Below are 11,869 nucleotides of genomic sequence, written 5' to 3' on the forward strand. Positions count from 1 at the left end.
CCTTAAAGCCTGAGAGGAGCCGATTAACGTATCTACATGAGCAGCAGCTGAGCAATTACATGTACTTGGCCTTGGTTTGCCTTGAAATAGTTGGTATCCGGATAGCACCAGATCGAGTCGACCCATGCCATCTCTGGTTGCAAAAAAATAACAGTTGGGTCGCGCTGGAGTTGGAAGTGTAGGTGGCTTCAGCGAGACGAGCCTAATGCTCGAAACACGTAAACTGATCGCCGTGCACGGTTGTCTGAACCGAAAGACCTTGAATTCCAATGCCACGGTGGCATTTCGAGATAGGTGGGTGGCATTGCCACCCACGCAAAGTGTGCGATTAGCAAAGACCGTGGTGCAGCAACTTGCCACAATGGTCTCGACCAGTCTGCCCATGCTCACGTTTGACTTTTCCTGGATCTTTGGTTCATTTTGCAACTTGCGCGCGTAGTCCGCAATTCCGTCAATACGTTAAGGCAACGACTTTCCACCATGAAGAGCAAGTGGAGCAAGAGCGTATTTCCGCCATTGACACCGTCAATTGAGCAAGAGTCGCAGTTCCTTCACTTGGCACGCGGTTTGGTGCGCGAGACGCTGGCACACTTCAACACATTAAGCCACCAGCCCGAGGACGAGCGGAGCTTAGCCAAGCACAAGCGTTGGAAGACCGTCAAAACCCGCGACAACCTCACCATCTTCAAAGAGCGAGATCCGCAAAAGATCTTCACGGGCACGAGTTTTGACACACCTGAGCACCAGCGCCTGGCCGAGGATGAATGGCAGCTGCCAAAGCTGCTTGTCGGTGTCGGCTCCATCGTCGGCTCGCTCGACGATGTCATGTACGGGGTCGTGACACCCGACGCAGAGTCTATGCTCCTTAAGGCTGCTATTGTGCGGAGCTCTCTGATTGACGGCGCCGTGCTGGCACAGATTGACGGACCTACGCCTGACGAGCCCTACCGGTTTCTAGGAGTCAAGTGGTTCGTCAAAGTCAAAGGACCACCTGCCACACTACGGGGCTTCGTACAGCCTCGAGACGTGGTGTTCGTCGAGTCTACAGGCACTTTTACTCGCTCAAATGGCGAACGTATCGGATACCAACTACTGCATTCAGTAGACTTGGATGGCTACGGAGCTCTACCGGAGCGTTCATTGACGCGTGGTCGAATCTCCAGTTGCACAATCTTTAAAGAGACTCGAGACGGGAAACAGGTAGAGGTGTACGTGCGAGGCTACGTGGAGCAGCACGGCAAACTGCTGGACTCGCTGGCGCTCAAAGCTGCGTCGACGGGATTTCTGAGTTCCTGGAACGCTGTCGAGTGTAGCCATGTCAAGAAACTCATGTGGTTCGTCGAGAACCCGCACCTCGTGACCTGGAGACACGAAGCTGCTGCTCGTGTTCGGGGCCCTGACGCTCGAACACCGGTACGCTCACACAGCTTCGACGGCCCAAGTGGTGTCCACTTGCGTAACCTCAGTCTGGCCAGCCCCAATGATCGTTGCGGAGGCACCTGCGGTCGCAAGATAAAGAGAGTAACTAGTGTCGGGTTGTGCTCTCTTTGCCAAGTACCGATGTGCTCCAAATGCCGCGTTACCAAGAAGCTAGCCTTTGTTACGTGCGAACTCACGCTCGAGCGGCGAGAAAGCATCATCTGCCGCTCATGCGTGGCCAGAGTGCGTCTCCAGCCCGTGCGTCATATCGCACAGCACGAGATCCGCGAAGGCCGCTACCGCTGGCAGCCGAAGCAGTCTGTTGAAGCTCGAGGTACAAAGCCTACAACGCCCTTAAGTGGATCTACAACTTCACGTTCGCAGTTTAATATTGAGCTAAGTGCAAAGAGCATCGCGCCCTCGACTACCACGAACGCTCGAAGCGAGCGCCGGATCAAGTCTCGCTGGTTTAGACGCCACAAAAAGAGCAACGCTGAGTTCAGGCCGGTGCTGTTTGGCGAGTCCTCGACACTCACTGACTGTCAGTTGGGTGCACTTTCCCAACGCTCGACGACAGTAGCTTCCTTGAGCACGAGCTCGCCGATCAACCCGCTGGCGTATAGCTGGGCGTCGTCTGCCAAGGAGAGTGATCTCCGCGCCCGGGTGGAGGAAGACGACGAGGACGATTGGGCCAAAACACCCGAGTTTACGGAAAACCAACAAGAGCGCCGACAGCTCTGGCACCAAATGACAGAGCTGCGGCTCGCCGTGGAGAGCACGTACCAGATTGCCAAGCAAACCACGGACTCATGCTGTGGCCCGAGCTTCTGTCCGCTCGGAAAGGCAAGTGTTGATTGCTGAAGGCGATTCGTATGTGCGACTGGTTAATTAATTTAAAATAATGCTAAATAATAAAAACTTCTATAATAATTCAGATATCGGGGCTCGTTGTTTAAATTCAGCATTAAGACATCCTCAAGACTCACCTGCCATACCCAGAGTGTTCACGTGCTGCAGCTGCATGTGTCAAGACGAGCACCCAAGCCGGGAAGCCAAAACAGCAACTTGATCGATTGTCGAACAAGAGTCGATGACGGTGGTGAGCTGCACCCTGCATCTAGTGTCGCGGTCGTGCGGGTGCAAAGTTCAAAGCTAGATTGTAATCGTCCAAAGTTCAGAAGTAGCCATTCTGCTAAAGAATTGGCGAGTGCATTTCAGAAGGGGTCAGTGCCTCGGGAAAAAGGCCACCCTGTCGCGAGCATTGACGTGAGCAGTGTTGTTTAATTAACATATTTATACTTTATTAACTTAAAAAGGGATGGTAATAATGTAAAAATCATTTTATTAAGTAAAATGAGTTGCTTTGCCCCTTCCATAGTATATCACTATTAGTGATTCAACGGCAATCGGCTAGTGGCGGACCTGCGCGATGTCCAAGACCTGCTGACGATCAAGAAACGCGATCTGGATGAATGGGCGCGACAGGAGAAGGCTGCTCAAGCAGAGCTCCTGACGCTTGTGAGCGGCGGCACGGGGTCAAGTGTTACACCTCGCCCGAGCTTTGCGGCGCTGCAGGAGCTGTTTAAGAGCAAGATCAAGCGAGCCAAGAAGAAACCAGCTGCGGTGGCAAGGAAGAAGAGAAAGAGCCTGACAGTGCGAGAGACGGCGAGGAGCAAGAAGACGACGACGAAGAAGAAGAGGACGAAGCCGAAGACTATGACGAAGATGACGACGACGATGCCGAAGAAGAAGAGGATGCCTGTCCGTCTGGATGCGACTTGACTCTGTACGAGAAGGTGCTGGCCCTGCGTGAGAAGCGTGCCGATGTAGACGACGCCATGGGGGAGCTGAACAAGGCGATCGAAGAGCTTCGGAAGGCCGGAGAGCGTCAGACAGCCAAGCAACGTGCGATTGACAAGGAGCTGGCTATGACGGAGCAGGATACGCAGCAGTTCCAGAGTGAAAAGCAGTTGCGCTAGACGTCGTGGTGCCGCTCAGTACGCGGCAACTATGTTGTCTTGAAGCCCCGTCTCCGACTCAGCAGAACTGTACGCTACCTGCTCAAGCTGCTGGCTGCCTTGTGTTCACCACTCGCGCCTTCTCTGCGTTGTCTGAGCGTATGAGTCGCTGCAAGCAGAGAATAAGAAGCTGCGTCAACAGTTCCGAGACCTCCACAAGCAGCAGAACGTGCTTGCTATGGAGAAGCGTCAGCAGCAAGAAGCCATTGCAAGAGCTCAGGACCGCAGCGAGCAGCTCATGCGACTGAAATTCGGACAGCTAGTGGACCTGGAGGTGCTGGACCGCGCTTGTGACGCGTCTTCGGTGGACGAGTTGCTGACTCACGTCAAGTTATGCGAGGTCGAAGGTGAGCGATCTCTGCGTCAGACTCGCGTCAAGTTACGCGAGGTCGAAGGTGAGCGATCTCTGCGCCATTGCATACCGAAATCCATCTCACTGGAGAAAAAGACTCAGTAGAGAGCTTATACTAAGACCAAAATCAATTGACGCCATATTTGATTCAGGTTAATGGAGCGAATACCAGTGGATTTACGCATCTCTGCTATAGCTGTACTCTCTCAACTTCAGTGACGATGGGAAACAGAATCTGCAGTTTTACTTTCCGAGCCCTGATTCCACGCAGTGTTCGTTCTTGGGGGTAGTTGGGGACATTCTCAGTCGGTAGTTCTGTGCGATCGGGGAGCGGAATAATATCTTCGAAAGTGCCGAGGTCTGCTGTGCTTAATGAGTCGGGAGGGGCTTGTGCGTCATTTGCGACGGGTGAGTCAGGAATGGCGTTCTCCCATGCAGCAATGCAACCCTCGTCGCCGTCTATGTCACCGCCATCTTCACCAGAATTGTCGTTGGCCCCATCGCTATCTCCTGCTAAAGCGAAGGTGTCGTGAAGGTCTCGGGTTACTGAAGGTGTTGGAGAAGATGCTATTTCGTGTGGTGATTGGAGCACGGGCAGATTTCCAGCTCCGCAGTAAAGCAAGCGACTTGCATGTGAGCTTGCATGGCTTCCTCGTTGCCTAGCATCTTCACTTCTTCTTGCTCGACCAGACTGTCGAACGGAGCTGCCACGTCGTGTGCGATCAGCGCTTGATGGAGTTCGATGACGTGGCGTAGTATACAAGTTAGAGGACTGCATCTCGGCTGTCTCATCAACTTCGACCGCTTCGTTAGCCAAATTTCGTCCTGGTGTGACGTTTTCAAATAGGCTGGGAGCTATACATTGTGTGTCGGCATGATCACCAACACTATCACATCGCTCAGGAGAGGAAGTGGTAGGGAAGCTCGGTCGGATCAAGTGGTGCAGTTGCTTTATCTTTGACTGTAGCAACACCTTTTGTATTTTTCTCTCGGTTTTTGCTTCGGACATGTTGTCTGACAATCTGCTGCTTGAGTGTTTTTTCAACACGCGTCTGGTTGCGCCGTGGAGAGTGAATAAGACCAAGCTCACTGAAGAGCCGTTCGCAGGTGGCGGTGTTCACAGCAATTGACAAGATAGTCAGCGCTAGCACCGGTAGCTTATCACACGGGTTATTCCTTTGCTGATACGTCCAGTATTGCATGATAGAGCCACTAAAATCCGCCGGGGTTGTGTTGCCGTACTGACCTATTATCCACGCAGACATTTCCCCTCGCAAGCCCGTGACATCCTCATCTATGTAGCGACGGTGATAGTACAGCGCAGATTCACATACGTCATGCTCCCTGGTCAGTCTTGTAGATGGCGTACGACGAGCTTCTTCCACAAAAACAGGATGAAGAAAATATCCCAAGATAAAAAGAGGCTGCTCACACGAAGCCCAGCGCTCTTCCACACATTCTACAAGCTTGTCTGAGTAATCACTAGCAGCAAACCCCTTAAAGATGTCTCCAAATGATTTCACAACGTCTGCTAGGGTGTTTTCATCGCGCTGCAATCGAAAAGACGCAATACAGAGGGGGCGCACAACTTTTTCCGCATCCTGTAGATCCCGCCAAAACTGTTGTTTCCCCAGAACCCGAAGTTTGTCAGGGAACTCGGTATCGTTTCTATATGCAAACGAGAAATCTTCAAGGGCCGATTTAACTCGTAATAGTGATGCAAAACATTTTTGCATGGAATTCCATCTTGTTAGACACAGCGAGAACAGCGCCGGAGCTGGAGACTTGCCGTATCGCGCAATCATTGCCCTATCAGCGCGGACAAGCCATTTCTCAGATGAAGCATTCAGGAACCTCACTGCAGCTGCGGCCTGCTCTGAAACATCTCTAAAAACTCGTTTTAGCACTGCTTTTACCAGATTATTGATGTCGTGGGCGAAACATCGCATGAAAGTAATGCCAGGCCATCGTAACGCAAGAATCCGTCTAGCTCGACCACACTGACCCGCGTTATCAGTAAAAACTGCTCCGACATTCCAGCCTCCATCAAGTAATTCTACCAAAATCTCTTCAAGTTGCTTTGCAATTACCAATGCATGATGCTCCGATCCGGTGGGACGTAGCGCATAAGTCATCACATCGCCAAATAGTGAAAGTTGACACCCCAAAATGTGTTGCTTGGCAATATTTTGCCAAACGTCCGAGAGAAAATTAACACGACCACCCGAGACTCGCTGAATTAATGCTAACGCTTTACGTTGTTCGCCAGCGTAAGCTTCTGCGTACTTGTCGAGTACATCTTTACCGAAAACATGTCGACCGGGAAATGCTCCTTCACACTTAGCATTCAGCCACATAAGCAGGTTGCGAGCTGACCGGAGCCCCACGAATGAGTCAGGCAGAAGCGCTTCGGCCTGGAACTCCAGTAGGAGCCTCCAGAATGTATCTCGCTCTGCTACAGTAAAACTCGACGCCTGTTTTGGCTTCTTATTTGAAGGCGTCGATGACTCGTCACCAGGGCGCTTAAATCCAACGAACTCGCCTTCGTAGTGCACGCATCGACTAAGATGTTTTTCCCAGTAATCTCTCCGTCCCCGGATCCGCTCCGGATCAGGTCCACGGTGGTCGATGTGGTGCTGCTGGCACCGGTTGCATACCGTCCAGTAGAGGGCGGAGTTTGCCTTCCCGCCAGTACGTGTGAAAAGCGCGCTAAGTTCGCCTGGGGGGCGACCGGATTTAGCTGGAGGGCGAACAACAATCATGAATTTCGGCGAAAGTCTTGTGGAGTTGGAAGAGAACGAAGAACTGGCTTAAATGTTGAGCTAGGATTCGAAAGATCCGAAGCTTGAAGTAGCTCGCTAACTTCAAGCAGGTCCATTTTTACAATGCTTACGTAAATATTTTGTAGAAACGTAAAAAGTCGAGTTATTAATAGCTTTTTACTTATTAATGTAGAAACCTTATTACCAAACTTGACAACACTGACGTGAGTGAGTCGGAGAAACAACTGTGAGGCACTCCTTCTCGAACGAAAATCCCAGATTGCAGACAAGCGAGTGTCGGGAAGTGGCACGTCCAGGTCTCTCTTATTGTGCAGGCCAACTCACGGTCACTCCACGACTGGACTTATGCTGGCATGTAGGTAGGTGACTATTCCATCAACTACCTTAGTCTATCAGCTACCTTAGTCTGGCTATGAAAACTCGCTGCACTCCATCACTCTGCATTTTGCTGCCCAGCACACATCGAAATTCCACATGACACGACGGACCAGCGACGTTGCTTCTGCGGGCTTCAGTCCTACGACGTGGACGACAGACGCGTTACCTCCCGTTGAGCTGTCGACTGATCAACGGGAGAAATACCGACTGCTTGCAACTCAATTGCTCTCAAACACACTCCGGGATTATGACATTTACTCTGCCGATCCGAGACAACGGCCCATGAGTCGACGGCGATGGAAACCCGTGAAGACCAGAGATCACATCACCGTGTATAAGGAGCGCTATCCGACGCCGAGCTCTCTGGCATCTACAGACCACCTTTCTGGTCCGCCGTCACGAACTAGTCGGGCCAGTCTAGCAGACCGCGTGTCCATGGCCTTCCGTAGCAACGAGTGGACAGAGCCCAAGCTACTCGTGGCCGCAGGTTGGGTAGAAGGCACGCTCGACGACGTCATGTACGGCGTCTCCTCGCCCGATGCACAGAGCATGTTAATGAAAGCAACAGTAGTCAAGAACGCACTAATCAATGGCGCGGTACTAGCCTGCATCGACGCGCCTTGCGACGCTGACCCGTTCCGATTTCTTGGCATTAAATGGTTCGTGAAAGGCCCTCCGACAGGTCTCCAGGGCATCGTGAAGCCTCGAGACTTGGTGTTTATTGAAGCTACAGGGATCACAACCCGACCTAATGGTGAGCGCATTGGCTACCAGCTTCTCCACTCGGTGGATCTGCCTCAGTATCGTGACATGGAGCCGCGTTCTGGGGTCGAAGTGACGCGCGGTCGAATCTCAAGCTGCTCAATATTCAGGGAAGTACCCGCAGGACTTGGAAGCAGACATTCCAAAGTCGACGTGTACGTCAAGGGATATGTAGAGGCGCACGGGAAGCTGCTGGACTCAGTGGCTCTTACCGCCGCTTCAACAGGTCTGATGAGCTCCTGGAACTCTGTAGAGTGTGCGAACCTCAAGAAACTCATGTGGTGCTTCCGCCAGCAGCCTGACTGGGGATGTGGCCGACGTCGCAACAAGCATCGACCCAGTCAACACTCCCACGCCAGCAACAGTCTTAGCTACTCAAACTTAAGTCAAATCGGCAACAACACTAACAGTATGAGCACTACACGTCGGCCACCTCGCCGACAGGAGTCTGAGGACGCACACGTATCTACGTGTGGCACATGTATCAAACGTCTGACCAAGCTAAGCGGTGCGATCTCCTGCGCGCTGTGTCATCAAAGCACTTGCTCTCGCTGTCGAGTGTCTCGGACACTTAAAGAGGTGAACGGGGAGCTGTGGCTGCGTCAAGAAGACGTGCTCATCTGCAAACGCTGTGTCCTTCAAGTCGACAATCTCGCGGCTGTGGACGTCGCGCGAGCGGAAGTGGAGGCGAAGTGGCTCTCGATGGATGGTAGCTGTGCAAGCTCCCAAGGCGGCTTCAAGAGCTTCGCCAGCACAGGTGTGACAACCGACACAGGTGCGAGCAATACGACGCTGCCAACAGAAGAAGAATACTCACTCTCTGTGCTGTCACCGACTACAGATCAACCCATCGACTCGTTCCGCGGCTTGGAACTTCAACCTGAAATTGATGAACAAAGTGACGAGCACCAAGAAGAGAAGGAGAATGTACCGCTGTCAGACCGCGAGCGTCGAGAACAAATCTGGTCGCAGATAGTGGAGCTGCGCATGGTGGCCGAGTCCATCTACCAACTCACTTTAGAGACCTCCGAGTCGCTCAATACCCCACAACGGACCCACAGATGAGCATAGGAAGAAGCACAGATAACGATAAATGCATTACAATTCGGAACGAAAACCTTACAAGCACGTTTCACTTTCTTGTCTCTCAATTCAACAAGTCGGTCATGACACTGTCGGAGCGTGCACGCGGTGAGTCCAGCATGCACAAGCTCTCTACCGACGCCGTGCAGAAGCTGTTGTCCAGCGAGAAGTTGCGTGCCAGCGCGTCCAACGTGCTGGGTGTGAGCGGGTTGAGCACCTCGGGGCGTTGTGGACGCAGCATTTCCTGTCGTTGCACCTCCTTGGCGTCGAGTTGCTTGACGAACTCGCGACACGGAGGGCAGATCCGTATCGGGAACTTGCGTGCTCTAAAGTACGGGTCGATCTCGTACAGATCTTTCTTGACGCGGCAGTTGGAACACAGCGGCGCCTTGCACAAGTTGCACACTCGGTGCGCGGCTCGGTATTGCCAGATCTTATTAGCCACGCTCTTGTCGCACGAGGCGCAGCGCTTGGCCAGTTTGGCGTGAAAGGCCTTGACGCTGTTGCTGTGTACGCGGTGGTCGATGCACCAGCGCAGTTTCTTAGCATACGCGAAGTCTGGTACAGTCCAGACCTGCTCGATGCACTTAGCAGCGTGGGCCATAGCTAGGGGCCCCAGGATGCTGCCCATGTCGGCTTCCATACTATAGCTCTTGATGAACAAGTCGACCGTTCCATTGGGTCGTTCGCGGTAGATGGAGCCGATGACGATGCGTGTACGGCGCAGGCCGTCGACGGGTAGGAAGGCGGGGTGGTCGATCGAGTGGTGCACCTCGTAGCCGATGAACTCGCCCGTGTCACGGCGTCTCAAGGTACCCGTACCTCCTAAGAACATGACTTCTCTAGGGGCCACAAGCTTTCCGGACACGCCTCGAGGTGGACGCACCTCAATCCACTTGAGAGCAAGAAACCGGAACGGGTCTTCCTCGGTCGGACCCATGAGCTGTTTAAGAACGGCCCCGTTGCCGATGTTCTTGTCCACGACGGCGGATTTCAGTGCCATAGCTTGGCTGTTGCCCATAAAGACACCGTACATGAGCTCACTTAGTGGACACTGTACGTAGCCCATGCCCAGCACTACGTCTTTGGACGGGCGCGACGTGGTGCTGCGTCCACCGTCCGCCGCCACGTACGCGGCTTCGGGCGCGTCGTCGCAGCGGGTGTAGGTGGTGAAGTGATCCTTGTGGTGGATCTTCTTCCAGAGACGCGGGTCCTGCTTATCGTGTGAGCGCGGTTCTACGTCGTGTTCGTCCAGGTCGCGCAGTGTGCGGTCCAGCAGCTGCATGGCCATCTCTTGGAACTTGAGCTGGTCCTCTTCGGACAGCTCCGCGGCCTGGCGCGGCGGCTGCACGGGCATCGCCACCATGGCTGAGGTTAGTCTTGTTGGTCTGGAAGAGCGAATTCAGGTCTGGCAATGAGGGCACATGGCAATGCATCGAGTGCAGCATGGCGGGGGAGGTGGCGATGGCGCATGTGCTACGTCGAACGAGACGTGGACCTGACGACAATAGTTAAAAAGGGTGATATTAGAGAGGTTGAAGTGACCGCTCTAGAGAGCAAACAGTGAGCTGTGATAATACATAAGCAAATGAATATACAATATTAGAATATTACTTGATACCGCGGGATTTGGCGATGATGACCCGAGGTCAGGAAGCGCATCAGTGGTGGGATGCCTGGCAGAGCCTATCGCAAAAGGCTTCAAACAGCAACTACGGCAACATACAATCACAGTAGAGGCCTGCGCACTGCCTTGTTGTCTTTGTTGCTCAATGGCGCATGCGGCAAGTTGAAGGCTTTTGTCTGAGTACTTGGCTCGTCGCCGTGTTTACAAAATGTTTACTGCCCACGCTGCACATGAATTGCGAAGGGCTCTCTATCATCGAGCCACCCGCTTTTGACGTTTCACAACCGAATCGGCCAGGTAGTGCCGAGTCGGCACTACCTGGCACTGCCGACAGACACGAAATACGGGTACCGCTAGTACGTTGTACGACCCCCCATCCCCCACACACCACGGAACTCCATGTTTGTCTGGAAACACCGCTCTGGTGTTTGCTAAATGCGAGTTAATGATTACCGAGCGCCGGCGTATGGTGATAATTCTGTAAACCGTGCGTTCATGGCGAAAAGATCGATTTAACACCCGCTTGTGATCACTGTTTAGATATAATATCCATAGAGAAATTAATCAGACTGTATACGAGATCTCCTACTTCAGACATCAAATTGCTGAAGTTGTTGTGTTGCCTGTTTTTGAATTTTTGCTGGACACTAAAACGTTATCCTGTTTTCTGTAGAGAAATGTTTGTCTGTATCACTCTAGAACTTTTTTTACGGTATGAGATCTCAAGAGAGCTCAAGAGAGCTCGTATAATAAATACTACCGAAGTAAAACGTTCTTTATAAATATCTGATATGTTGCGTTCTACTTCAAATAGCGTCGCGTTCAATCTCTGGCGAGCCAAATCTCCGCCAATCACGCAAAGCACTTGTATGACTGCTTGATTTTAGTACGAGGAGGCTTTGAAAGGTTTGCTTTACAGCTCAGTTAAATTCAAGTTTGTGCGTAATGCACAATAAAAGGTGTATTCCATAGCGAAGCAGAGCGAAGCAAGGGAATTGTGTTTTCCACACCAGTTTTTTTGGACCGGTATACCGAAACGGTATCGGTATACACTGCTCGTGGCGAGCTCTCTCACTTCGTATTTGGAGAACAAGCAGCAAGCAGTCAAGAAATACCCGCCTCTCCTCGTCCCTTTTCGGATCGAGCTGATGGTCATTGCATAAGCTCTCATTAATGTATTTGTTCGTTTGACCCCCAAGGATTGTGGAAAAACGCTTCTAAAAGCGTTATTATCAGAATTTGTTGTAACACGACGATATAGTTGGTTAAAAAACTTGGACTAACAGCTTCGATTTCTTTTGGGCCTTGACCAGAAAACTTCATTTTGGAACTGAACAATGATGCCTCGACAGCGAGAAGCAGTATGGGAATTCTAGTGGTTCAAGGGCCGCCCCAAGCTCCATTATTAACAAAATTCAACTTTTACCATTTTCTGGGGAGTTATTGG

At 52.0% G+C, this 11,869-nt stretch overlaps 3 protein-coding genes across 3 annotated transcripts; 2 read left to right on the plus strand and 1 right to left on the minus strand.

Moving 5' to 3' along the window:
- Positions 1–480: 480 nt before the first annotated feature.
- Positions 481–2,280, plus strand: PITG_04926 (uncharacterized protein; the record flags this gene model as incomplete). Its single annotated transcript, XM_002905582.1, has 2 exons — positions 481–1,740; positions 1,879–2,280. 2 exons carry the CDS (start codon positions 481–483, stop codon positions 2,278–2,280), a joined length of 1,662 nt encoding a protein of 553 aa, XP_002905628.1.
- A 4,766-nt stretch (positions 2,281–7,046) lies between these two features.
- On the plus strand, positions 7,047–8,777 carry PITG_04927 (uncharacterized protein; the record flags this gene model as incomplete). Its single annotated transcript, XM_002905583.1, has 4 exons — positions 7,047–8,031; positions 8,129–8,136; positions 8,214–8,393; positions 8,454–8,777. 4 exons carry the CDS (start codon positions 7,047–7,049, stop codon positions 8,775–8,777), a joined length of 1,497 nt encoding a protein of 498 aa, XP_002905629.1.
- Positions 8,778–8,790: 13 nt separating this feature from the next.
- On the minus strand, positions 8,791–10,194 carry PITG_04928 (uncharacterized protein; the record flags this gene model as incomplete). Its single annotated transcript, XM_002905584.1, has 1 exon — positions 8,791–10,194. One exon carries the CDS (start codon positions 10,159–10,161, stop codon positions 8,860–8,862), a length of 1,302 nt encoding a protein of 433 aa, XP_002905630.1.
- Between the last annotated feature and the right edge of the window lie 1,675 nt (positions 10,195–11,869).

Source organism: Phytophthora infestans, genomic scaffold, assembly GCF_000142945.1.
Source record: "Phytophthora infestans T30-4 supercont1.6 genomic scaffold, whole genome shotgun sequence".
Taxonomy (NCBI): domain Eukaryota; phylum Oomycota; class Peronosporomycetes; order Peronosporales; family Peronosporaceae; genus Phytophthora; species Phytophthora infestans.